Consider the following 27627-nt stretch of genomic DNA (forward strand, 5'->3'; position numbering starts at 1 on the left):
TGTAGAGGACTATAGAGTACTGTAGAGGACTGTAGAGGACTGTAGAGTACTATAGAGGACTATAGAGTACTGTAGAGGACTGTAGAGTACTGTAGAGTACTGTAGAGTACTGTAGAGGACTGTAAAGGACTGTAAAGGACTATAAAGTACTGTAGAGTACTATAGAGTACTGTAGAGGACTATAGAGGACTATAGAGGACTGTAGAGGACTGTAGAGGACTATAGAGTACTGTAAAGGACTGTAGAGTACTGTAGAGTACTGTAGAGGACTGTAAAGGACTGTAGAGGACTGTAAAGGACTATAAAGTACTGTAGAGGACTATAGAGTACTGTAGAGTACTGTAGAGGACTATAGAGGACTGTAGAGTACTATAGAGTACTATAGAGTACTGTAGAGGACTGTAGAGGACTATAGAGGACTATAGAGTACTGTAGAGGACTGTAAAGGACTGTAAAGGACTGTAGAGTACTGTAGAGTACTGTAGAGGACTGTAGAGGACTATAGAGGACTGTAGAGGACTGTAGAGTACTATAGAGGACTATAGAGTACTATAGAGTACTGTAGAGGACTGTAGAGGACTGTAGAGGACTATAAAGTACTGTAGAGGACTATAGAGGACTGTAGAGTACTGTAGAGGACTATAGAGTACTGTAGAGGACTGTAGAGGACTATAGAGTACTGTAGAGGACTGTAGAGTACTGTAGAGGACTATAGAGGACTGTAGAGGACTATAGAGTACTGTAGAGGACTGTAGAGTACTGTAGAGGACTGTAGAGTACTGTAGAAAAATGACGTAAAGAAAGAAACGACGCAAAGAAACAACGTAAAGAAATGATGTAAAGAAAGAAACGACGCTATTGTAGAGTTAGGAAACAGCGAGGCAGTAGACGTAGTTGCAGTCGAGGTAGTTTACTCCAACTCCACATAACATGTACAATACTTGTGCATCAAGATAGCAGCGTGACAACAACCCCATTCCGGAAACGGAAGCCCTAGACTAAATAACCCGCCACTCTTAAAGGCACAGTAGCTCTTAGGTGAATGTCTCTCACCGTCTGTATGTGGGTCACCACACTATGATGTCTCGTGCAGAGTGTGTGAACTCTGAGTTAACACCTAGCTAAACCGACGTTCAAGGAAGACAGAGTCGAAGTACTTTCCTTTTGCTTTACTTTTTCCTCCTTTAACGTGCATTGTGGTAAAAACTGAAAACAAAGACAATACAAACACTTAGGCTACATTCACAAACAGAGTGATAACATAAATTGCCATCGTCAAAGCACTCACGACATTGCCTCTTTGGTGCTTCTCGGTGAAGCATGCTGTCCTCGGCTGCTGCTCAACCCGAAGTGCTAAAACCGGCCACTATTTAACTAGTGGAACCGGAAGTGGTCAAACCGGAAGTAGTTTAACCGGAAACAAACAAATTATATTTATATTAATTATCTTTGGAAATTAATACAAGAACTAAACAAAATAGAAAAAGCCTTAAGGCAACACACTCCCCGCCTGACCTATATGAGGTCACTACAAAGTTGCAGTGTGGAGAAACATTCGACTCTTGATCAGTCCTTGGGTAGAAGTAGAACAGTCTCTGTGATTGGTCTAAGAAAGGTTTTTACACTGCCTTGATCAGTTGTCTTCACTTCAACCTTTCTTACATGTCCATCCTTTCCGGCGAACGTGGCAATAATCCTTGCCATAGGCCAGCAATTGCGGGCATTCTGTTTGTCCCTGAGCAGAACTAGATCTCCCACTTGCAGGTTTCTCCGTGGCAATGTCCACTTCTGTCTGTGTTGCAAGGTTGGTAAGTATTCCCGGCTCCAACGTGTCCAAAACTGGTTGGCAAGAGCTTGGATTTGTCTCCACTGCTTTGTGTACAGGTCCATGTCTGTGAAGTCTCCGGGTGGAGGTGGAACGCCTATCTTTTGTGTAAGGAGCATTGATGGTGAGAGTATGAAGGGTTCCTCAGGATCTGTAGACACGGGAACAAGTGGTCGTGCGTTAATGATGGCTGTGACCTCTGCCATTAGTGTGCAAAGCACTTCGTGTGTCAGCCGAAGGTTTTGCTGAAGAAACATTGAATTGAGGATTCTTCTGGCAACGCCAATCATGCGTTCCCAAGAACCTCCCATATGAGAAGCATGTGGTGGGTTGAATACCCAGCTGCACCCTTGCTCGCTGACGTACCTCTGCACCTCTTTGTCCATCTTAAGCTCTTTGCACACGGCAATAAAATTGGTACTGCAATCAGATCGGAGCTGTTTTGCAGGTCCTCTTAATGCAAAGAACCTCCGAAGAGCGTTTATGCAACTGGATGTGTCCAACGACTCGATTATCTCAACATGTACAGCCCTTGAACTCATACAGCTAAACATGATGGCCCATCGCTTACTCTCTGCCTGTCCTCCTCTCGTGCGTCTGGTTATGACAGACCAAGGTCCAAACACATCTAGGCCCACATATGTAAAAGGAGGACATATTTTGAGACGTTCAGGTGGCAGGTCGGCCATTCGTTGCTCTTCCAGTTTTCCCCGCAGTTTGCGACAGATTATGCATTTGTGAAGTACTGAATTGATTAACCTTTTCCCTCCCAAGATCCACAGTCCTGCCGCCCTGATCGCTCCTTCTGTCAGGTGACGTCCCTGATGTTTCACATGCTGATGGTGATGTCGAGTCAAGAGTAGAGAGACATGGTTATCTTTGGGCAGAATTATTGGGTTCTTTTCTGCAGTTGCGAGGTTGGAGTGCTTTAGTCTGCCTCCAACGCAGATGAGATTGTCCTCCAAAGTTGGACTGAGTTTCAGCAACAAACTGTTTTTGGACACCGTTTCCTTGACTCTGAGAGCTGTCAAGTCTTTTGCAAAAGACTTCCTTTGTGCTGCTTGAAGGATAACATTCCTTGCTTGGGCCATTTCCTCTGGAGTACGAAGTAAGTTGCATGTGTGCCAGCTTTTGCATTTGCTGGTTTGGTTTGAGTGTTGGAAGGATCTTGCTCTGTGAACCAGGAATGCTACTCCTCTTACTAGAGAGGCAAAGGTGGAGAAGCGTTGGAAGCAGTCAGAGGTTAGTCTTGGTTCTTCCAGACAAGTGGCACAGGTTTGTATTTGTGATCGGATTTCTGAGTTGTCATGTTCAGTTCGATCGAACACTGTCTCACCTAGCATCCTCTTTGTTGTCTTGTCAGGCTGGTTAATGTTTTGCTGTGGTTCCTTGACATGCATGAAGTTTGTGCAGGGTTGAAGAATTGAATAACGGCCATTGTCCAACACATTGGTTTTGAACGTGTTGACTGTCGGCTTATGTACGTTACCCAGACACACCTCTCCTATAACTACCCATCCCAGGTCCAGTCGTTGAGCAATGGGGGCGTTATGTGGTCCGTTGACTTGTTGCCGGACCTTGTGTGCTTGAAGGACATCTCTTCCGAGTAGCAGGAGTATTTGTGCCTCTGGATCTAATTTCGGGATGTGTTTGGCAATGTGATGGAGATGAGGCTGGTGTAAAACAGCGCTTGGTGTCGGAATCTCAGACCGATTGTTCGGTACTTCCTGACACTCCCTGAGAGGTGGGAGAGAGATGAGAACCTCTCCATCCAGCGACTCAATCTGGAATCTTTCTGCCTTCTTGCCAAATATTTCTACGGTGCCAGAGCAAGTTCTGAGGTGGTACGAGAATAGCTTGCTCTCCACACTGAAAAGCTTGAAGAACTCTGGTCTAGCTAGTGAGCGATTGCTCTGGTCATCTAGAATTACATAGGCTTTCACAGCCATGTCCTTGGAACCCTTTGGATATATTTTTGCGAGGCAGATCTTTGCACATGAGCGGCTCCACTGACCTGGACCACAAACTTCTGTGCAGTTTGTTCTAACATCAGCCGTGTCAGCAGGATCATCCTCCTCCCCGCCGTGCTCTTGTGATAGTGGAGAGGCTTTGAGATACGGGAAAGTGTGAGGGGATGGACCAGGATGCATGGCTGCATCATGATAGGAACTTCCGCATTCCGAACACTTTATGGAGGACTTGCAGTCCTTGGCAAGGTGCAAGACAGAGGAGCAGCACTTAAAACATAGTCCCTTCTCCATAAGGAAAGCCTTCCTGTCATTGAGGAGTTTTTTCCTGAATGTTCTGCATTTGTTCAGTGGATGAGGCATGTTGTGTAATGGACAGTTATTGTTAAGGTCATCATGTGTCGAAGAAAGGTCCGTTTTGTTGACCGAGATGGGTCTGTTAGTGTTGAAATTCTTTGTTATCAATTTATCTGGCTTTGATGGCTGTATGATGCGACTTTGATACATGAAGCTAGGGTCGTTGCGCATCTTCGCCTCCTGGCACACAAAGTTGCAAAAATAATCAAATGGAGGGAACCGCCCATGGTTTTCTTCTTTGTACCGTGACCCACTTCTCCTGAAGTCCAAATGGAAGCTTGTCCACGATTGGTCCAACTCCACGTGATGTGTCCAGATACGACAGGCCAGTGAGGTAACCATCTTCCTTAGCGCCTTGGATTTCCATGAGCAGATCTCCAAGTTCACGTAGTTTGGCGTGATCCCTCGCTGTAATCCTGGGGACTGCGTCCAACCGCTGAAACAGAGACCTCTCAATTATTTCAGGAGCGGCATAGCACTCACGCAGTCTCTCCCATGCCTTGCGTAAAGCCAGATGGGGGTTGCTTACGTACCCAGAGCGTATGCGCTTCACCCGTTCACCAGATTCACTCCCCAGCCATTTAGTCATGAGGTCTAATTATTGTGTTGCTGTGAGGTGAACTTCGGCAATGGCATTGTCTAACTAGAAAGAGCATTTCCTTCTGAAAATGCGTTGGAATGCTAACATTTGAAAGCTTGAAGCGGAAAAATAAAAACAATTGCTGAAAATGTTTGAAAATAGATGAAAATGTCTGAAAATAGCTGAAATATGAAATGAATGACTGCAAATGTCTGAAAATAGCTGAAATATGAAATGAATAACTGCAAATGTCTGAAATATGAAATGAATAACTGCAAATGTCTGAAATTAGCTGAAATATCTTTTTTTTAAAGCTGAACAAAGCTGAAAATAGCTGCCAACAGCTGAAATATGCTGAAAATAGCTTAAACATCTGAACATATCAAAAAGGGAAACTTCCTGCTGTAACGTAATTCAGAATTGACAGCCTGGAAGAGCTTCTACAATAATACGATCCACAGTCTGCTGTAGTTCTCTCCTTTGAGGAGACGTTTATTCACTGAACAAAAGCAAAGTACAAACGCTCACCAGCGATTGCAATCACCCGGGGAGCTCTCCTCAACATGCAAGTCGAGGCCCAAAACTCACACTTCCCCTCACATTAAGATTCAATCTTTTATACCCAGATCTCGTCACAGGTGCATATCCCACCCCCCTTACCCCGGGTGGGGGCTGTCTGTTGGCCGTGCGCCCCTCTTGGTATGTGTAAATACTGATAACAAGTGTGAATGTTGAATACTGTCAGGCGTGTAGCTGCCCTTGAGCTGCAGACACAATATCTCTCTCTCCTCACAGGCAAAGTGCCGTCTCTTCTGATGCTTTGCCAGAACCTAGACATTACGGTCCCTTCAATAAATCAGATTAATATTAACACTGCTGAAAATAATGAAGCACAAACATATTGGGTGGAAATGTATAACTGAAAAAGATAAGCAAAACTTTATCTTCTAAATATTAAAAAAGATATGAATCACAATCCAAGAAATAAGAGAGAGGGAGGAAAGTCAGACGTGAGATCAAGAGAGAGAAAGAAATTGAGTCAGAAGGAGAAAGATAAATAAAGAAAGAGAGGGAGAAACCAGCGTGAAGGATAGACGATCTAAACACCGAGTGGATTTTCTACAAAAGCATTTGTTAAACCCTGCCAAAAAAAACATGATCAAATCACCAAAATGGTAGAATCAATAGAGGAAAGATTGAGCCGAACGCGCCGATATGTTTGTGGGTTAAATGAGACCTGAAAAACTCAAATGCTGGTTCTCCTCTATCTCTCCATTTAAAGACACACGCGCACGCACAGGTGGCCACGCGCACAAACCTTTGGTCTGTTTAGTGGTTCATAATGTATGATAAACAAGACTGTGTGTGAGATCCGCCACTGATTAGCCTAACGTGAAACACCTGTGTTAGTGAGAGACAGACAGGTCAGAATCTGATGAAGCAACCTGTCAGAACATTTGGATTTGACAGAGAACTATAACTCTGATCCTAAAGACGTCTACATTAGGAGATGCTCAAGGCTTTTGTGAACGTTTACATGTCCTTAAATATTTTTTAGGTTAAGAAATGAGTTTAATCGCAGTTCAGAAAATGTTCCTGTTTGCTTCAAAAAAGTTGAAAGGTGCTCAGAATTACAATGGAGATGACTGAGCAGAAAGGTGGACTTCCACCCTCTTTAAGGCTTCTCTAGAAAAATCTGGGAAACTGTTGGATTCCATAGTCACATGTCTACGACAAGCACAAGATTCCCTACTACTTTATCAAAAAATTATGCCTAAAGAGTAATAATTATGGCCGTAGTGACGATTTACAAAAATAATTTCCGCTTGATCCTGACGCAGCTGTCCCCTCTAGCGATGACGTCACAGCTCTAAGGTCCCACACACACACCCATTGTAAAGTCCAGGAGGAGCGGAAAAACACAAAACTAAAATGGTTACAATTAAATAACTATACGAGATATGAAAGGAAGCTGAATTATAAAGTTATAGCTAACACTTTTGTCAACATTTTAAAGGTGGAATTGTTTCTTTAGCTGAATGTATGCCGATATTGTAAGCTTTTAAAGTTGAACAAGTTGAAGCGGATTTTAAGATTTCCCCCATTGGATCCCATTCATTATTTATTCCATAAAAAAATTAATAATTTGAAAATATGAAGAGATAAAAAATATTTGAAAATATACAGTAATAGCTGAAGGCTATCTGAACATAAGAAAAATTAAATAGCTGAATTTGCTGAAAATATGAAGATACTGTAAGCTTTTTAATGTTGAATATTTTCTACATAGGAACTGATGAATTAAAAATAGCATTAAAGTATTTAAATATACAAAAATTTGAAACATTTGAAATATGAAAAGTCATTCTAATCTAATCCTGAAGAAGCAGAATTTTTTAATATTTGAAGTGTTTAAATAGCTGAATATATGAAGGAGATGAAAAGGGACAAAAAAGGTACGGAAGAAATAGAAGAAATATAAGTTTATTAAAGATTACAAGAACAATAGTTGGACTGCTGAAGCATTCCAACTAATGAAGAGCACCATGCGCGATAATTTTCAGGCTTATCATCAAAGTGGTACAGTCCTGAATGGACAAGGTCTCGTCGTGCTAAATACTGTGCCAAAGGCTCTGCCAGAGGTGGCGCGCTTGTGGCAAGACTCTGTTGTGGAACATATGACTGTGCATCGACGTTCGCACCGGGTTCGCTTCTTTTGACTCCAGGCCTGTAGTTGGTTTGTGATGCAGTGTCTCTTGTAACTGGATCCCGTGTTACATAGCTGGTACGTGACTCTGCATGGACTGAGGAAGCAGGTGAGCACGGCGCTGAAGGACAAAGATTCTGAAGATGGTTTTGTGATTGAACATATTCACTCGTACGTTAAACTTTCACACTCTCTGCTTCAGATCGGCCATCTTCAACTTGCATTCTTTCGGCACCTTCTAGCACTTTAGCTTCCATCATGGTAGCATCAGCTTCTCGTTGTAGTGCCAGAACTTCTAACTCTGTGTCTATTCGTACGGCCTCCAACTGAATTTGAGCTTCTCTTGTCATTCTCTCTGCTTCCCTAGCAGCTTTTTCCATCTTCAGCTTAGCCTCTTGAGTAGCATATGATGCTCTAACCTTAGCAGCTTCTGCTTTAGCCCGAACATGAGCCACACTTGCTGAGGATGCCGCAGTCATGCTGCTCCGAGCTCTGGAGTGACAATTTGTCGTTGGCAGCCATCTTGTTCACTTCGAAACATCCAATGCTTGTCTTTTTACTATGATGTCTCGGGCAGAGCGTGTGAACTCTGAGTTAACACCTAGCTAAACCGACGTTCAAGGAAGACAGAGTCGAAGTACTTTCCATTTGCTTTACTTTTTCCTCCTTTAACGTGCATTGTGGTAAAAACTGAAAACAAAGACAATACAAACACTTAGGCTACATTCACAAACAGAGTGATAACATAAATTGCCATCGTCAAAGCACTCACGACATTGCCTCTTTGGTGCTTCTCGGTGAAGCATGCTGTCCTCGGCTGCTGCTCAACCCGAAGTGCTAAAACCGGCCACTATTTAACTAGTAGAACCGGAACCGGAAGTGGCCCAACCGGAAGTAGTTTAACCGGAAACAAACACATTATATTTATATTAATTATCTTTGGAAATTAATACAAGATCTAAACAAAATAGAAAAAGCCTTAAGGCAACACAGACGCAAAGAAACGTAAAGACACGTCATTATATAATCTTCACGTTATTTACTCTCTCCAGCAGGAGAATCGACCTCTGCTGAGTCCGTCCATCGATGACTTCCTGTCAGAGAGCCGGGGCGACGCCCCTTCTACCCTCACCTCCAACACCGCAGGTAGACTCCTGATAATTAGCACCTCCTCCTCGCTTCTCTTCTTGTCCTCCTCCTGTCTGTCTGCTCCTCCCCCCTGTCTGCTCCTCCCTCCTGTCTGTCTGCTCCTCCCTCCTGTCTATCTGCTCCTCCCTCCTGTCTGTCTGCTCCTCCCCCCTGTCTATCTGCTCCTCCCTCCTGTCTGTCTGCTCCTCCCCCCTGTCTATCTGCTCCTCCCTCCTGTCTGTCTGCTCCTCCCCCCTGTCTATCTGCTCCTCCCCCCTGTCTATCTGCTCCTCCCTCCTGTCTGTCTGCTCCTCCCCCCTGTCTGCTCCTCCCTCCTGTCTATCTGCTCCTCCCTCCTGTCTGTCTGCTCCTCCCCCCTGTCTGCTCCTCCCTCCTGTCTGTCTGCTCCTCCCTCCTGTCTATCTGCTCCTCCCTCCTGTCTGTCTGCTCCTCCCTCCTGTCTGTCTGCTCCTCCCCCCTGTCTATCTGCTCCTCCCTCCTGTCTGTCTGCTCCTCCCCCCTGTCTATCTGCTCCTCCCTCCTGTCTGTCTGCTCCTCCCCCCTGTCTATCTGCTCCTCCCTCCTGTCTGTCTGCTCCTCCCCCCTGTCTATCTGCTCCTCCCCCCTGTCTATCTGCTCCTCCCTCCTGTCTGTCTGCTCCCTCCTGTCTATCTGCTCCTCCCTCCTGTCTATCTGCTCCTCCCTCCTGTCTGTCTGCTCCTCCCTCCTGTCTATCTGCTCCTCCCTCCTGTCTGTCTGCTCCTCCCCCCTGTCTGCTCCTCCCTCCTGTCTGTCTGCTCCTCCCTCCTGTCTATCTGCTCCTCCCTCCTGTCTGTCTGCTCCTCCCTCCTGTCTGTCTGCTCCTCCCCTGTCTGTCTGCTCCTCCCCTGTCTATCTGCTCCTCCCTCCTGTCTGTCTGCTCCTCCCTCCTGTCTGTCTGCTCCTCCCCCCTGTCTATCTGCTCCTCCCTCCTGTCTGTCTGCTCCTCCTCCTGTCTATCTGCTCCTCCTCCTGTCTGTCTGCTCCTCCCTCCTGTCTATCTGCTCCTCCCCCCTGTCTGTCTGCTCCAATCCCCTGTCTATCTGCTCCTCCCTCCTGTCTATCTGCTCCTCCCTCCTGTCTGTCTGCTCCTCCCTCCTGTCTGTCTGCTCCTCCCTCCTGTCTGTCTGCTCCTCCCTCCTGTCTGTCTGCTCCTCCCTCCTGTCTGTCTGCTCCTCCCCCCTGTCTATCTGCTCCTCCCTCCTGTCTATCTGCTCCTCCCTCCTGTCTGTCTGCTCCTCCCTCCTGTCTGTCTGCTCCTCCCTCCTGTCTGTCTGCTCCTCCCTCCTGTCTATCTGCTCCTCCCTCCTGTCTATCTGCTCCTCCCTCCTGTCTGTCTGCTCCTCCCCCCTGTCTATCTGCTCCTCCCTCCTGTCTATCTGCTCATCCCTCCTGTCTGTCTGCTCCTCCTGTCTGTCCCCTGTCTATCTGCTCCTCCCTCCTGTCTGGATCTGCTCTGGATCTGGTGGACCTCAGTGATCCGGCAGCAGGGGGGGGTTGGAGGAGGGAGGAAGAGAAGCGTTCCTCCTCAGGCTCCAGGAGCCCTCGGCGCCGGGCCAGACCAGACGAGACGGAGCTCATCCAGGTGGAGGTGGAACATCTGCCTGCCAGCCCCAGAACCCCCGAGAGGGTCTCCCTGGACTCAGGTACTGCAGACTAAACCACATTATCATATGGAATAGTCTCTATAGAAGCTTCTAGACCTTCTGGTTACTAGTCTCTATAGACGCTTCTAGACCTTCTGGTTACTAGTCTCTATAGAAGCTTCTAGACCTTCTGGTGTACTAGTCTCTATAGAAGCTTCTAGACCTTCTGGTGTACTGGTCTCTATAGAAGCTTCTAGACCTTCTGGTTACTAGTCTCTATAGAAGCTTCTAGACCTTCTGGTGTGCTGGTCTCTATAGAAGCTTTGAGACCTTCTGGTGTACTGGTCTCTATAGAAGCTTCTAGACCTTCTGGTGTACTAGTCTCTATAGAAGCTTCTAGACCTTTTGGTGTACTGGTCTCTATAGAAGCTTCTAGACCTTCTGGTTACTAGTCTCTATAGAAGCTTCTAGACCTTCTGGTGTGCTGGTCTCTATAGAAGCTTTGAGACCTTCTGGTGTACTGGTCTCTATAGAAGCTTCTAGACCTTCTGGTGTACTAGTCTCTATAGAAGCTTCTAGACCTTTTGGTGTACTGGTCTCTATAGAAGCTTCTAGACCTTCTGGTTACTAGTCTCTATAGAAGCTTCCAGACCTTCTGGTGTACTGGTCTCTATAGAAGCTTCTAGACCTTCTGGTGTACTGGTCTCTATTGAAGCTTCGAGACCTTCTGGTGTACTAGTCTCTATATAAGTTTGTAGTGTGTCTCCATCATGGTCGAGTCCCTGTGTGTCTCCATCATGGTCTAGTCCCTGTGTCTGCAGGCGGTCGGTCCTCCCCTCTGGACAAATGGGATGCGGTCAACCTGGACGTGGAGGACGGGGGACACAGGAGGAGACCGGAGGAGAGATCCACCTCCAGAGAACTGCTGTGGTAAGAGAACCAATCACAGCGTGTCACAGAGACTCCTGGTCTCCCTGTGTCTGTCATGGTCACTCCTGGTCTCCTCTTGTCTCCTCTTGTCTCCCCTGGTCTCCCCATGTCTATCCTGGTCTCTCCTGGTCTCTCACTGCTCTGCCTTCCGTCCCTTCAGGTCTGCAGAGTTAAAAACAAAGAACTCCTTCGACGTCCACGAGCTGGACACCCCATCCCCCCCACAGGTCAGTACCCCCCGTCCCCCCACAGGTCAGTACCCCCGCCCCCACAGGTCAGTACCCCGCCCCCACAGGTCAGTACCCCTGTCCCCCACAGGTCAGTACCCCCACCTCCCCCACAGGTCAGTACCCCCACCTCCCCCCACAGGTCAGTACCCCCCCCCCACAGGGCAGTACCCCTGTCCCCCACAGGTCAGTACCCCGTCCCCCACAGGTCAGTACCCCCGCCTCCCCCACAGGTCAGTACCCCCGTCCCCCCCACAGGTCAGTAGGCCATAGTTAGACGGTACTGTCTCTTTAAGTGTGTGTGTGTGTGTGTGTGTGTGTGTGTGTGTGTGTGTGTGTGTGTGTGTGTGTGTGTGTGTGTGTGTGTGTGTGTGTGTGTGTGTGTGTGTGTGTGTGTGTGTGTGTGTGTGTGTGTGTGTGTGTGTGTGTGTGTGTGTGTGTGTGTGTGTGTGTGTGTGTAGGACGTTGCTGCCTCCAGACGGACTCGTTCCCTCTTCGGTAGAAACGAGTCTCTGGAGGACGAGTTTGTCAGAGCGAAGGCTGCAGTGGAGGTACCACCATGTCCTCATGTCCAGGACTATGATCTGGACTATGATCCAGACTATGATCCGGACTATGATCCGAACTAGAACCGGTCTGCTCCAGTGACCCTGACCTGTTGGCCTTTCAGTCGGACACAGAGTTCTGGGACAAGATGCAGGCCGAGTGGGAGGAGCTGGCCCGGAGGAACTGGCTGGAGGACTCTGAGGGCCCGGGGTCCCCCCCGCCCAGCGACTCGCCTGTGGAGATGGTTGGTTGAAAACATGTTCCCACTAACAGTGTCCCTGTAACCTTTGACCCCTCGGCCCTTTACCGAAGGGGTCCCACCTCTTAGCCCAGGAGGCTCCGCCCCCGTTTACGCCCCTAAGAACAGGTTATTACGACGGTTGACCCCTGCAGTGACCCTCCTCACGAGGGCCCATCGAGACGGCTCCGCCCACGATCATTATCTTTTTAGTATCCCCGTTGGACCCAAATAATGATAATAATAATCGTAATAATAATAATTCTAATTGTGAAAGCGGCCTGCTCCTCAGGCGTACTCCTTCAGCCCCAACAACCCGTACCTGGACTGGCCCAGCGCCTTCGCTGAGGGCCAGGAGAGGGCCGGCGGCGGGGACCTGAGGGCCGGCGTGCTGCTGCTGGAGGCCGCCGTGCTGCAAGACCCCCAGGACTCTGAGGTGGGCCGGGGTCCCCGACCAGGACGGGGCGCTCCGTGTGATGATGTCATCACTGTGTGTCACGGCAGGAAGTGACTCTGTGTTTTCAGGCCTGGCAGCTTCTGGGTACGACGCAGGCGGAGAACGAGAACGAGCCGGCGGCCACGGCGGCGCTGCAGAGGTCCGACTTCCTGTTTCCTGTTGTCTCTGTTTCCTGTTGTCTCTGCTTCCTGTTGTCTCTGCTTCCCGTTGTCTCTGCTTCCTGTTGTCTCTGCTTCCTGTTGTCTCTGTGTCCGGTTGTCTCTGTTTTCTGTTGTCCCTGTTTCCTCTTGTCTCTGCTTCCCGTTGTCTATGCTTCATGTTGTCTTTGTTTCCTGTTGTCTCTGTTTCCGGTTGTCTTTGTTTCCTGTTGTCTCTGTTTCCGGTTGTCTCTGTTTCCTGTTGTGTCTGTTTCCTGGTGTTTCCGGTTGTCTCTGTTTCCGGTTGTCTCTGTTTCCTGTTGTCTGTTTCCTGGTGTTTCCTGTTGTCTCTGTTTCCCATTGTCTCTGCTTCCTGTTGTCTCTGTTTCCGGTTGTCTTTGTTTCCTGTTGTCTCTGTTTCCTGTTGTCTGTTTCCTGGTGTTTCCGGTTGTCTCTGTTTCCTGTTGTGTCTGTTTCCTGTTGTCTCTGTTTCCCATTGTCTCTGCTTCCTGTTGTCTCTGTTTCCTGTTGTCTCTTTCCTGTTGTTTCCTCTTGTCTCTGCTTCCTGTTGTCTCTGTTTCCTGTTGTTTCCTCTTGTCTCTGCTTCCTGTTGTCTGTTTCCTGTTTCCTATTGTCTCTGCTTCATCTTGTCTCTGTTTCCTGTTGTGTCTGTTTCCTGGTGTTTCCTGTTGTCTCTGTTTCCCATTGTCTCTGCTTCCTGTTGTTTCCTCTTGTCTCTGTTTCCTGGTGTTTCCTGTTGTCTCTGTTTCCCATTGTCTCTGCTTCCTGTTGTCTCTGTTTCCTGCTTCCTGTTGTCTCTGCTTCATCTTGTCTGTTTCCTCTTGTCTCTGCTTCCTGTTGTCTCTGTTTCATCTTGTCTCTGTTTCCTGTTGTCTCTGCTTCCTGTTGTCTCTGTTTCCGGTTGTCTCTGTTTCCTTTTGTCTCTGTTTCCTGTTGTGTCTGTTTCCTGGTGTTTCCTGTTGTCTCTGTTTCCCATTGTCTCTGCTTCCTGTTGTCTCTGTTTCCTGTTGTTTCCTCTTGTCTCTGTTTCCTGTTGATTCCTCTTGTCTCTGCTTCCTGTTGTCTCTGCTTCCTGTTGTCTTTGTTTCCTGTTGTCTCTGCTTCCGGTTGTCTCTGTTTCCTGTTGTGTCTGTTTCCTGGTGTTTCCGGTTGTCTCTGTTTCCTGTTGTCTGTTTCCGGTTGTCTCTGTTTCCTGTTGTCTGTTTCCTGGTGTTTCCTGTTGTCTCTGTTTCCCATTGTCTCTGCTTCCTGTTGTCTCTGTTTCCTGTTGTCTCTGTTTCCGGTTGTCTTTGTTTCCTGTTGTCTCTGTTTCCTGTTGTGTCTGTTTCCTGGTGTTTCCTGTTGTCTCTGTTTCCTGTTGTCTCTGTTTCCTGTTGTCTCTGTTTCCTGTTTCCTATTGTCTCTGCTTCCTGTTGTCTCTGCTTCCTGTTGTCTGTTTCCTGTTGTCTCTGCTTCATCTTGTCTCTGTTTCCTGTTGTCTCTGTTTCCTGTTGTGTCTGTTTCCTGGTGTTTCCTGTTGTCTCTGTTTCCCATTGTCTCTGCTTCCTGTTGTCTCTGTTTCCTGTTGTCTGTTTCCTGTTGTCTCTGTTTCCTGCTTCCTGTTGTCTCTGCTTCGTCTTGTCTGTTTCCTCTTGTCTCTGCTTCCTGTTGTCTCTGTTTACTGTTGTCTGTTTCCTGTTGTCTCTGCTTCATCTTGTCTCTGTTTCCTGTTGTCTCTGCTTCCGGTTGTCTCTGTTTCCTTTTGTCTCTGTTTCCTGTTGTGTCTGTTTCCTGGTGTTTCCTGTTGTCTCTGTTTCCCATTGTCTCTGCTTCCTGTTGTCTCTGTTTCCTGTTGTTTCCTCTTGTCTCTGCTTCCTGTTGTCTCTGTTTCCTGTCGTTTCCTCTTGTCTCTGCTTCCTGTTGTCTCTGTTTCCTGTTGTCTCTGCTTCCTGTTGTCTCTGTTTCCTGTTGTTTCCTCTTGTCTCTGCTTCCTGTTGTCTCTGTTTCCTGTTGTCTCTGCTTCATCTTGTCTCTGTTTCCTGTTGTCTCTGCTTCCTGTTGTCTCTGCTTCCTGTTGTCTTGTTGTGTGTTTGACACCTCAGCAGCTCTGATGATTGAATATTGTTTCATTATTGTTATAATTACAATGCCGCGTGCTAACGGCTGCTGAGCTAACAAATGCTAAGCTAACGGCTCACCTGTGCAGGTGTCTGGAGCTCCGCCCCCACAACCTGCCGGCTCTGATGGCGCTGGCCGTGAGCTTCACCAACAGCGGGCTGCAGCGGGAGGCGAGCGGCGCGCTGCGGCACTGGATCTCACACAACCCGCGGTACAAGGACCTGGTCCTGGACCCCCGGAGTCCACCGAGGGGGAACCGGACCCCCACAGCCAGGTACCAAGACCTGCAGGACAACGAGACCTTCAGCCTGCTGCAACCTGTGTGTGTGTGTGTGTGTGTGTGTCTGTGTGTGTCTGTGTCTGTATGTGTGTGTGTGTGTGTCTGTGTGTGTCTGTGTGTGTGTGTGTCTGTCTGTGTGTGTGTCTCTGTATGTGTGTCTGTGTGTGTCTCTGTATGTGTGTGTGTCTGTGTGTGTGTCTGTGTGTGTGTGTCTGTATGTGTGTCTCTGTATGTGTGTGTGTCTGTGTGTGTCTCTGTATGTGTGTGTGTCTGTGTGTGTGTCTGTGTCTCTGTATGTGTGTGTCTGTGTGTGTCTGTGTGTGTCTCTGTATGTGTGTGTGTCTCTGTATGTGTGTGTGTGTGTGTCTCTGTATGTGTGTGTGTCTCTGTATGTGTGTGTCTCTGTATGTGTGTGTGTGTGTCTCTGTGTGTGTGTGTCTCTCTCTCTGTGTGTGTGTGTCTCTGTGTGTATGTGTCTCTATGTGTGTGTGTCTCTGTATGTGTGTGTGTCTGTGTGTGTCTCTGTATGTGTGTGTGTGTGTCTCTGTATGTGTGTCTCTGTGTGTGTGTGTGTCTCTCTGTGTGTGTGTGTCTCTATATGTGTGTCTGTGTGTGTGTGTCTCTGTATGTGTGTGTGTCTGTCTCTGTGTGTCTCTGTATGTGTGTGTTTGTCTCTATATGTGTGTCTGTGTGTGTGTGTGTGTGTCTCTGTATGTGTGTGTGTCTGTATGTGTGTGTCTCTGTGTGTGTGTGTGTGTGTCTCTGTGTGTGTGTGTGTGTCTCTATGTGTGGGTGTGTGTCTCTGTGTGTCTCTGTATGTGTGTGTGTGTGTGTGTCTCTGTATGTGTGTGTGTCTGTGTGTGTCTCTGTATGTGTGTGTGTGTGTCTGTGTGTGTCTCTGTATGTGTGTGTGTCTCTGTATGTGTGTGTCTCTGTATGTGTGTGTGTGTGTCTCTCTCTCTGTGTGTGTGTGTCTCTGTGTGTATGTGTCTCTATGTGTGTGTGTCTGTGTGTGTCTCTGTATGTGTGTGTGTGTGTCTCTGTATGTGTGTCTCTGTGTGTGTGTGTCTCTCTCTCTGTGTGTGTGTGTCTCTATATGTGTGTCTGTGTGTGTGTGTCTCTGTATGTGTGTGTGTCTGTATGTGTGTGTCTCTGTGTGTCTCTGTATGTGTGTGTTTGTCTCTATATGTGTGTCTGTGTGTGTGTGTGTGTGTGTCTGTATGTGTGTGTGTCTGTATGTGTGTGTCTCTGTGTGTGTGTGTGTGTGTGTGTCTCTGTGTGTGTGTGTGTCTCTATGTGTGTGTGTGTCTCTGTGTGTGTGTGTGTCTCTGTGTGTGTGTCTCTGTGTGTGTATGTGTGTCTCTGTGTGTGTGTGTGTGTGTCTCTGTGTGTGTGTGTGTGTCTCTGTGTGTCTCTATGTGTGTGTGTGTCTCTATGTGTGCCTCTGTGTGTGTACCTCTCTCTGTGTGTGTGTGTGTGTCTCTGTGTGTGTGTGTCTACCTCTCTGTGTGTGTGTACCTCTGTGTGTGTCTCTGTGTGTGTGTCTCTATATGTGTGTCTCTGTGTGTGTGTGTGTGTGTCTCTATATGTGTGTCTCTGTGTGTGTGTGTCTCTCTGTGTGTGTGTGTGTGTCTCTATGTGTGTGTGTGTCTCTATGTGTGTGTCTCTGTGTGTCTCTGTATGTGTGTGTCTCTATATGTGTGTCTCTGTGTGTGTGTGTGTGTGTGTCTCTGTGTGTGTGTCTCTGTGTGTGTGTGTGTCTCTGTGTGTGTGTGTGTGTGTCTCTATGTGTGTGTCTCTGTGTGTCTCTGTGTGTGTGTCTCTGTGTGTGTGTGTGTGTCTCTATATGTGTGTCTCTGTGTGTGTGTGTCTCTGTGTGTCTCTATGTGTGTGTGTCTCTATATGTGTGTCTCTGTGTGTGTGTGTCTCTCTCTGTGTGTGTGTGTGTGTGTGTGTCTCTGTGTGTGTGTGTAGTGCTGAGCTGCAGGACGTGCTGGTCCTCTTCCAGGATGCGGTCTTCCTGAATCTGGACTCTGTGGATCCAGACCTGCAGACCGGACTCGGGGTTCTCTTCAACCTCAGCTGTGACTTCAACAGAGCGGTGGAGGCTTTCAGTGCAGCGCTGTCAGTGAGACCCCAGGTACACACACACACACACACACATACAGAGACACACACGTCATGACCCAGTGATGATGTCATGACCCTGGTCCTCAGGACTACCTGCTGTGGAACCGTCTGGGGGCCACCTTGGCCAACGGGGCCCGCAGTGAGGAGGCGGTGGAGGCCTACACCAGAGCCCTGGCCCTGCAGCCCGGCTTCATCCGGTCCAGATACAACCTGGGGATCAGCTGCCTCCACCTGGGGGCGCACAGGTGAGACGGGCCGAGGCTACTGCCTGGATTTACACAGGATGCAGGACCAAAGTGGGCTAAACCACGAGAGGACCAAAGTAATAAAAACCTAGACCAAAGTGGGCTAAACCACGAGAGGACCAAAGTGGGCTAAACCACGAGAGGACCAAAGTGGGCTAAACCACGAGAGGACCAAAGTGGGCTAAACCACGAGAGGACCAAAGTGGGCTAAACTACTAGAGGACCAAAGTGGGCTAAACCACGAGGACCAAAGTGGGCTAAACCACGAGAGGACCAAAGTGGGCTAAACCACGAGAGGACCAAAGTGGGCTAAACTACTAGAGGACCAAAGTGGGCTAAACCATGAGAGGACCAAAGTGGGCTAAACTACTAGAGGACAAAAGTGGGCTTAACTACTAGAGGACAAAAGTGGGCTAAACCACGAGGACCAAAGTGGGCTAAACCACGAGAGGACCAAAGTGGGCTAAACCAGTGGTCCCCAACCTTTTTTGAGCCACGGACCGGTTCCGTGTCAGAAATAATTTCCACGGACCGGCGATATAAATGACGTAATAAATATGACGTCATACAATTATACGAAGGGCATAAAGTGCCAAAACTACAACTCATCATGACGCCGAATGAGTGTGAGCCGTTTGCTTGTTTACCTGCAACGAGCCGCTAATGGAGACGGAGACACAGACGTGTGTTTGGTCCGCTGCTCCTCACAGAGTTCTGGTCGCTGTCATTAGAACACAGAGTTGTTGTGTGAAATGTCCCTTAAGGCCACCGTCATTTGCATCTCCAACACATGTTCTTCTGCTCGGACGGCTCGATTCACCGGGTGGGTTTGTTTACTAATGGGTTGCAGGTCTATTCTGTTGCAGTCGGGTCTTTTGTGGTTGGAGTACCGCTCAAACTCTTTTAAAAGCCTCTTCCACCCGGTCAACGTCTGAAACATGTAGAATGTTCCGCTGTTCACTCGCCCTGCAGCAGCGACTTTATCGGCCAACTTGAAAACAGTTGTCATTTCCCTGAAGTGACAGAATTCATTGAGCAGGTTGAATATGTTTTAGATTCTTTGTCACTGTGCCGCCAGCAGAGGGTTCGGCGCGTGAGACTCGCCTGCAGCGATAAACCCGAACCTTAAGACTCCTGAACGCGGCTCAGACACAAGGGTGGATCCGGTCCTTTTTCAAAATAAAATATTTTTCCGACTGATTTTTTAAAAAAAAATTTAAAACTTTATTTATTCACTTTTGGGTTTGGGGACCCCTGGGCTAAACCACGAGAGGACCAAAGTGGGCTAAACCACGAGAGGACCAAAGTGGGCTAAACCACGAGAGGACCAAAGTGGGCTAAACCACGAGAGGACCAAAGTGGGCTAAACTACTAGATGACCAAAGTGGGCTAAACCATGAGAGGACCAAAGTGTGCTAAACTACTAGAGGACCAAAGTGGGCTAAACTACTAGAGGACAAAAGTGGGCTAAACCACGAGAGGACCAAAGTGGTCTAAACCACGAGAGGACCAAAGTGGTCTAAACCACTAGAGGACCAAAGTGGGCTAAACCACAAGAGGACCAAAGTGGGCTAAACCACTAGAGGACCAAAGTGGGCTAAAACTTACTAGAATACTGTAAAAACAAGGCACTTGGTTTGATTTGTTCGTGTGATTCCAGTAGATGTTACGTGGTCCTGGTCTAACCCGGTCCTGGTCTAACCCAGTCCTGGTCTAACCCAGTGCTGGTCTAACCCGGTCCTGGTCTTACCCGGTGCTGGTCTAACCCGGTCCTGGTCTAACCCGGTGCTGGTCTAACCCGGTCCTGGTCTAACCCGGTGCTGGTCTAACCCGGTCCTGGTCTGGTCCTCAGGGAGGCGGTCAGTAACTTCCTGGCGGCCCTGAACCAGCAGAAGAGCTGCAGCCGTCAGCAGATGTCGGAGGTCATCTGGACCGGCCTCCGGACCGCCGTCTCCACGATGGACCGAGCCGAGCTGCTGGAGGCCGCCGAGGCCGGAGACCTGGACCTGCTGACCAGGGCCTTCCACGGGGGCCACGCCTGAGGGGGTCTCATGTGGACTGTGGGGTCTCATGTGGTCTCATGTGGACTGTGGGGTCTCATGTGGTCTCATGTGGACTGTGTGGACTCTGGGGTCTCATGTGGACTCTGGGGTCTCATGTGGACTGTGGGGTCCCATGTGGACTGTGGGGTCTCATGTGGTCTCATGTGGACTGTGTGGACTCTGGGGTCTCATGTGGACTGTGGGGTCTCATGTGGTCTCATGTGGACTGTGTGGACTCTGGGGTCTCATGTGGACTCTGGGGTCTCATGTGGACTGTGTGGTCTCATGTGGACTGTGTGGTCTCATGTGGACTGTGGGGTCCCATGTGGTCTCATGTGGACTCTGGGGTCTCATGTGGACTCTGGGGTCTCATGTGGTCTCATGTGGACTGTGTGGACTCTGGGGTCTCATGTGGACTCTGGGGTCTCATGTGGACTGTGTGGTCTCATGTGGACTGTGTGGTCTCATGTGGACTGTGGGGTCCCATGTGGTCTCATGTGGACTCTGGGGTCTCATGTGGACTCTGGGGTCTCATGTGGACTCTGGGGTCTCATGTGGACTGTGGGGTCTCATGTGGTCTCATGTGGACTCTGGGGTCTCATGTGGACTGTGGGGTCCCATGTGGTCTCATGTGGACTCTGTGGTCTCATGTGGACTCTGGGGTCTCATGTGGACTCTGGGGTCTCATGTGGTCTCATGTGGACTCTGGGGTCTCATGTGGACTGTGGGGTCTCATGTGGACTCTGGGGTCTCATGTGGACTGTGGGGTCTCATGTGGTCTCATGTGGACTCTGGGGTCTCATGTGGACTGTGGGGTCTCATGTGGTCTCATGTGGACTCTGGGGTCTCATGTGGACTGTGGGGTCTCATGTGGTCTCATGTGGACTCTGGGGTCTCATGTGGACTGTGGGGTCTCATGTGGTCTCATGTGGACTGTGGGGTCTCATGTGGTCTCATGTGGACTGTGGGGTCTCATGTGGTCTCATGTGGACTCTGGGGTCTCATGTGGACTGTGGGGTCTCATGTGGTCTCATGTGGACTGTGGGGTCTCATGTGGTCTCATGTGGACTCTGGGGTCTCATGTGGACTGTGGGGTCTCATGTGGTCTCATGTGGACTGTGGGGTCTCATGTGGACCCTCTGGAACCAAAGACTCGTTGTATCACAACCCTTTAACTTCCTGTCTCCTGGGGGCGGAGCCTCTCAACCCACAGGTGTTTTCTATTCGCTCCGAGCCTGAAGCCTCTTGTTGTTGTTTACCTGCTGAGCCTGAAGCCTCTTGTTGTTGTTTACCTGCCTCTTGTTTTGAATGCTGCTCCTCGTTTGTCAATAAAACCCAAACAATGTAGTTCCTCTTTAAATCATATTTAAGACTGACTTGTGATGAAGAGTTCAGGGAGGTGGTGACGAAGAGGAGTGATGAAGAGCTCAGGGAGGTGGTGACGAAGAGGAGTGATGAAGAGGAGCTCAGGGAGGTGGTGATGAAGAGGAGTGATGAAGAGCTCAGGGAGGTGGTGACGAAGAGGAGTGATGAAGAAGAGCTCAGGGAGGTGGTGACGAAGAGGAGTGATGAAGAGCTCAGGGAGGTGGTGACGAAGAGGAGTGATGAAGAGGAGCTCAGGGAGGTGGTGACGAAGAGGAGTGATGAAGAAGAGCTCAGGGAGGTGGTGACGAAGAGTGATGAAGAAGAGCTCAGGGAGGTGGTGACGAAGAGGAGTGATGAAGAGCTCAGGGAGGTGGTGACGAAGAGGAGTGATGAAGAGGAGCTCAGGGAGGTGGTGACGAAGAGGAGTGATGAAGAAGAGCTCAGGGAGGTGGTGACGAAGAGGAGTGATGAAGAGGGAGTTCAGGGAGGTGGTGACGAAGAGTGATGAAGAGGGAGCTCAGGGAGGTGGTGACGAAGAGCAGTGATGAAGAGGAGCTCAGGAAGGTGGTGACGAAGAGGAGTGATGAAGAGGGAGATCAGGGAGGTGGTGACGAAGAGGAGTGATGAAGAAGAGCTCAGGGAGGTGGTGACGAAGAGGAGTGATGAAGAAGAGCTCAGGGAGGTGGTGACGAAGAGGAGTGATGAAGAAGAGCTCAGGGAGGTGGTGATGAAGAGGAGGAAGAATATAAAGAGACTCATCGTCCAATCAGGTTCTTCCCTTTAAATCTAAAAGCCATAAAACATAAACACACATTATTAACAAAGCATTAACGTAAATGTCCACTTCTGTCTTTTATTTTGGCGGTCTGCTCGTCCCACTTCCTGCTGCTGGAGCATGTCAGTCTTTACACTATTAACGATCACATTTAACCTTAAACTGGGGTCAGGGGTCATTAATAGGTCACCTAGAGGGCACAGGTCATATAGAGGTCACTGGCCCATGGGTCATTTAGAGGTCACCTAGAGGTCACAGGTCATATAGAGGTCACTGGGCCAGAGGTCATCTAGACGTCACCGTCATCTAGAGGTCATGGGTCATTTATAGGTCACCTGGATGTCACAAGTCATTTAGAGGTTACCTAGAGGGCACATGTCATATATAGGTCACAGGTCATTTAGAGGTCACCTAGAGGCCACAGGTCATTTAGAGGTCACTGGGCCAGGGGTCATCTAGAGGTCACCGGTCTTTTATAGGTCACATGTCATGTATAGGTCATCTAGAGGTCAGTCATGTATAGGTCATCTAGAGGTCACAGTCATGTATAGGTCATCTAGAGGTCACAGTCATGTATAGGTCATCTAGAGGTCACAGGTCATGTATAGGTCATCTAGAGGTCAGTCATGTATAGGTCATCTAGAGGTCACAGTCATGTATAGGTCATCTAGAGGTCACCTGTCATGTATAGGTCATCTAGAGGTCACAGGTCATGTACAGGTCATCTAGAGGTCAGTCATGTATAGGTCATCTAGAGGTCACAGTCATGTATAGGTCATCTAGAGGTCACAGGTCATGTATAGGTCATCTAGAGGTCAGTCATGTATAGGTCATCTAGAGGTCACAGTCATGTATAGGTCATCTAGAGGTCACAGTCATGTATAGGTCATCTAGAGGTCACAGTCATGTACAGGTCATCTAGAGGTCAGTCATGTATAGGTCATCTAGAGGTCACATGTCATGTATAGGTCATCTAGAGGTCACATGTCATGTATAGGTCATCTAGAGGTCACAGTCATGTATAGGTCATCTAGAGGTCAGTCATGTATAGGTCATCTAGAGGTCAGTCATGTATAGGTCATCTAGAGGTCACATGTCATGTATAGGTCATCTAGAGGTCACATGTCATGTATAGGTCATCTAGAGGTCACAGTCATGTATAGGTCATCTAGAGGTCACAGTCATGTATAGGTCATCTAGAGGTCACAGTCATGTATAGGTCATCTAGAGGTCAGTCATGTATAGGTCATCTAGAGGTCACAGTCATGTATAGGTCATCTAGAGGTCACAGTCATGTATAGGTCATCTAGAGGTCAGTCATGTATAGGTCATCTAGAGGTCACAGTCATGTATAGGTCATCTAGAGGTCACAGTCATGTATAGGTCATCTAGAGGTCAGTCATGTATAGGTCATCTAGAGGTCACAGTCATGTATAGGTCATCTAGAGGTCACAGTCATGTATAGGTCATCTAGAGGTCACAGTCATGTACAGGTCATCTAGAGGTCAGTCATGTATAGGTCATCTAGAGGTCACATGTCATGTATAGGTCATCTAGAGGTCACAGTCATGTATAGGTCATCTATAGGTCAGTCATGTATAGGTCATCTAGAGGTCACAGTCATGTACAGGTCATCTAGAGGTCAGTCATGTATAGGTCATCTAGAGGTCACAGTCATGTACAGGTCATCTAGAGGTCAGTCATGTATAGGTCATCTAGAGGTCACAGTCATGTATAGGTCATCTAGAGGTCACAGTCATGTATAGGTCATCTAGAGGTCACAGTCATGTATAGGTCATCTAGAGGTCACAGTCATGTATAGGTCATCTAGAGGTCAGTCATGTACAGGTCATCTAGAGGTCAGTCATGTATAGGTCATCTAGAGGTCAGTCATGTATAGGTCATCTAGAGGTCACAGTCATGTATAGGTCATCTAGAGGTCACAGTCATGTATAGGTCATCTAGAGGTCACAGGTCATGTATAGGTCATCTAGAGGTCAGTCATGTAGAGGTCACAGTCATGTATAGGTCATCTAGAGGTCACAGTCATGTATAGGTCATCTAGAGGTCACAGTCATGTATAGGTCATCTAGAGGTCACAGGTCATGTATAGGTCATCTAGAGGTCAGTCATGTATAGGTCATCTAGAGGTCAGTCATGTATAGGTCATCTAGAGGTCACAGTCATGTATAGGTCATCTAGAGGTCACAGTCATGTATAGGTCATCTAGAGGTCACAGTCATGTATAGGTCATCTAGAGGTCAGTCATGTATAGGTCATCTAGAGGTCACAGTCATGTATAGGTCATCTAGAGGTCACAGTCATGTATAGGTCATCTAGAGGTCACAGTCATGTATAGGTCATCTAGAGGTCAGTCATGTATAGGTCATCTAGAGGTCACAGTCATGTATAGGTCATCTAGAGGTCACAGTCATGTCAGTCAAAGGAAACTAAATGAGGTTCTTTAACTTTTTGTTATCGTCAAGCTGAGAGGGGAATGTTTTGATCGGTTGATTGATCGGTCTGTTGATTGATCGGTCTGTTGATTGGTAGATTGATCGGTCTGTTGATTGATTTATCGGTCTGTTGATTGATCGGTCTGTTGATTGATCGGTTGGTTGATTGATCGGTCTGTTGATTGGTTTATTGTACAGACCATAATCATGTAAACATGATATGTTAATATTTTAGAAAATAAACAACTGATACTGACTGATCGTCTCCTTTGATCTGAAACTAATCAATCACCCGTATTAATAAAGGAACCCGGTTTTAAGTTTAGACAGCAGCGATGAAACAAACACAAAATATATATAAAGAAATATATATTTTAATATATATATATTTAAATATATATATTAAATAAAATATATTATACGTATATATATATATTTATTATTATTTACATATATTTTTTAACATTTGTTTTATGTATATATATATTTGTATATAAACATGTGTGTGTGTGTATGTGTGTGTGTATGTATGTGTGTGTGTATATGTGTGTGTGTCTTTGATTGATTGATTGATATATTTATTTGTCGTTTGCCAGAGTACAGGTACAAAAGCATCGAAATTACAAGAAAGGGTGGATGAAAGATTACAGCATAACATGAGGGAAGAAGGCGAGAAAAAACACCAACCCCCCGACTATGCCCCGAGAGGGGTACAGTGTGGAGCAGGAAAACACCTTAGCACATAAGCACATACATTTTAGACATGACTTGCAACGAGTAGGAAGGGGGGAGGGGAGGTAATCCAACAACTGGGTGATCTAAGCCCATCCATTGGGGCAGAAGGTAACCAGCACCGACAAGCAGCCAGCCGGTCCGGCGCCAACATAGCAGCGCCAGCCACAGCCCCGTCCGGTCCCACTGGGGGTGAAAAGCAGGCGAAGGCGTGGGATGGGGGGAGGGGGGTAGTGAATGCAATCAGTATTATTGAAAGTTCGTGTGTGCGTGTTCTGGTATGTCGTCCTCCCCCAGGCCACAACAGACAGAGTTCTCAGTCCGCAAGATGGTCGTTGCCATGGAGATAGCCTTGAAAGGTCCTGGAGAAAACAACCACAGGTGTCTGTGGATAGGGGAAGGAATGAGAGGTTCTCACTTCAGCGATCTTCAGGGAGTTGTTGTTCCTGTGAACGGCCTTGGCCAAGGCACTGTCCTGGCTGAAGGAGCCGAAAGCAGATAAGATTGGGATTGTTTGGTCTGCCAGCAGCTACATCCAATTTGCGCACCTGCTATTCCACCACTTTCCTCCCATTTTTCAAATCGATCCAATTTCGTCGGGCAGCCTTAGGGGCTTTTAACGGCTGTCACCGTTTCCTTAATTTTCCGATAAACCAGGGCAACGCCAAATCCAAACAGCAGAAATCCTGTAATCATAGTTCCGAATAGGTAGATGTCATCTACGTCCTCCACGGAAAGGCTGCTAGGCACACGACACGTCCATCGTGTAACCAGCTGCAACGTCCCGGCAGGACGGGCAGGTTCCCCCAAACCCAAGCTTCTCGTCGAGAAGACGGTGTCAATTGCGTTGAGAGACCAGTTGATCAGATGATCAGTTGATCGGTCCATGGTTTTTAGTTCGAAGAGCGATGAGGAGAGAGTCTCTCAAGTATAAAACAAGACAAGACATGACGAGAGAAGCCAAGCAGGGAAGGGAAGGTCATGGGGAGGAGAGGGAGAGAAAATGCGACCGCCTCCGAAGAGAGCCAAGAGAGTGTCTCTATGTGTATGTGTGTGTGTGTGTGTCTCTGTGTGTATGTGTATGTGTGTATGTATGTGTGTGTGTGTATGTGTGTGTGTCTCTGTGTGTATGTGTGTGTGTCTATGTGTATGTGTGTGTGTATGTGTGTATGTATGTGTGTGTGTGTATGTGTGTGTGTCTCTATCAGCTTCAGTCAGATTCAGAGGAACTCTCTCTGCTGTTTGATCATATTTCATCATCCTGAAGACCACACCCCCCTTATCTGAGGGAGGGTGTGTGTGTGTGTGTGAGCAGGAGGATGATAATAAACATTTAGAAACAGAACGCAGACAGGAGGAGGAGGAGGAAGAGGAGGAGGAGGAGAAGAGGAGGAGGAAGAGGAGGAACCAAACCACCCACAGAGAAAGTTTCCTCACAGACTGTTTTGTGTTGAGTTTACAGAAACTTTGACTCACAGACCACAGAACGACCCACAGGAGGAGGAGGAGAAGAAGAAGGAGAAGAAGAAGGAGAAGGAGAAGGAGAAGGAGAAGAAGGAGAAGGCTCTTTCCTCCTCCGTGCAGCAGACTCACCAGAGTGCATCATGGGAACGTCTTAAGTCAACAAAGACCCCTAGAGACCCCTGAGGACCCCTAGAGACCCCTGAGGACCCCTAGAGACCCCTGAGGACCGCTAGAGACCCCTGAGGACCCCTAGAGACCCCTGAGGACCCCTAGAGACCCCTGAGGACCCCTGAGGACCGCTAGAGACCCCTGAGGACCCCTAGAGACCCCTGAGGACCGCTAGAGACCCCTGAGGACCGCTAGAGACCCCTGAGGACCCCTAGAGACCCCTGAGGACCCCTGAAGACCCCTGAGGACCGCTAGAGACCCCTGAGGACCCCTGAAGACCCCTGAGGACCGCTAGAGACCCCTGAGGACCGCTAGAGACCCCTGAGGACCGCTAGAGACCCCTGAGGACCCCTAGAGACCCCTGAGGACCCCTGAAGACCCCTAAGGACCGCTAGAGACCCCTGAGGACCGCTAGAGACCCCTGAGGACCCCTAGAGACCCCTGAGGACCGCTAGAGACCCCTGAGGACCGCTAGAGACCCCTGAGGACCCCTGAGGACCGCTAGAGACCCCTGAGGACCCCTGAAGACCCCTGAGGACCGCTAGAGACCCCTGAGGACCGCTAGAGACCCCTAAGGACCGCTAGAGACCCCTGAGGACCCCTGAGGACCGCTAGAGACCCCTGAGGACCCCTAGGGACCCCTGATGACCGCTAGAGACCCCTGAGGACCCCTAGAGACCCCTGAGGACCCCTAGAGACCGCTGAGGACCCCTAGAGACCCCTAGAGACCCCTGAGGACCGCTAGAGACCCCTGAGGACCCCTAGAGACCCCTGAGGACCGCTAGAGACCCCTGAGGACCGCTGAGGACCCCTAGAGACCCCTGAGGACCCCTAGGGACCCCTGAAGACCCATGAGGACCCCTAGAGACCCCTGAGGACCGCTAGAGACCCCTGAGGACCCCTAGAGACCCCTGAGGACCGCTGAGGACCGCTAGAGACCCCTGAGGACCCCTGAAGACCCCTGAGGACCCCTAGAGACCCCTGAAGACCCCTGAGGACCCCTAGAGACCCCTGAGGACCGCTACAGACCCCTGAGGACCCCTAGAGACCCCTGAGGACCGCTAGAGACCCCTGAAGACCCCTGAGGACCGCTAGAGACCCCTGAAGACCCCTGAGGACCCCTAGAGA

The 27627-nt window shown here is 48.6% G+C and overlaps 1 protein-coding gene across 1 annotated transcript in view; it reads left to right on the forward strand.

Moving 5' to 3' along the window:
* The window catches only part of pex5lb (peroxisomal biogenesis factor 5-like b), a 23861-nt gene extending 2975 nt beyond the window's left edge, over positions 1-20886 (forward strand). The window contains exons 2-13 of the mRNA XM_056410477.1: positions 8489-8582; positions 10094-10249; positions 10996-11119; positions 11280-11346; positions 11808-11897; positions 12017-12136; positions 12423-12566; positions 12656-12726; positions 14931-15116; positions 17097-17262; positions 17340-17497; positions 19350-20886. Coding sequence (XP_056266452.1) covers positions 8489-8582; positions 10094-10249; positions 10996-11119; positions 11280-11346; positions 11808-11897; positions 12017-12136; positions 12423-12566; positions 12656-12726; positions 14931-15116; positions 17097-17262; positions 17340-17497; positions 19350-19539 — 1566 coding nt within the window. The 3' untranslated portion in view covers positions 19540-20886. The remainder of the gene's footprint in view (positions 1-8488; positions 8583-10093; positions 10250-10995; positions 11120-11279; positions 11347-11807; positions 11898-12016; positions 12137-12422; positions 12567-12655; positions 12727-14930; positions 15117-17096; positions 17263-17339; positions 17498-19349) is intronic.
* Positions 20887-27627: the final 6741 nt, after the last annotated feature.

This window comes from Pseudoliparis swirei, unplaced genomic scaffold, assembly GCF_029220125.1.
Source record: "Pseudoliparis swirei isolate HS2019 ecotype Mariana Trench unplaced genomic scaffold, NWPU_hadal_v1 hadal_25, whole genome shotgun sequence".
In the NCBI taxonomy this organism is placed as follows: domain Eukaryota; kingdom Metazoa; phylum Chordata; class Actinopteri; order Perciformes; family Liparidae; genus Pseudoliparis; species Pseudoliparis swirei.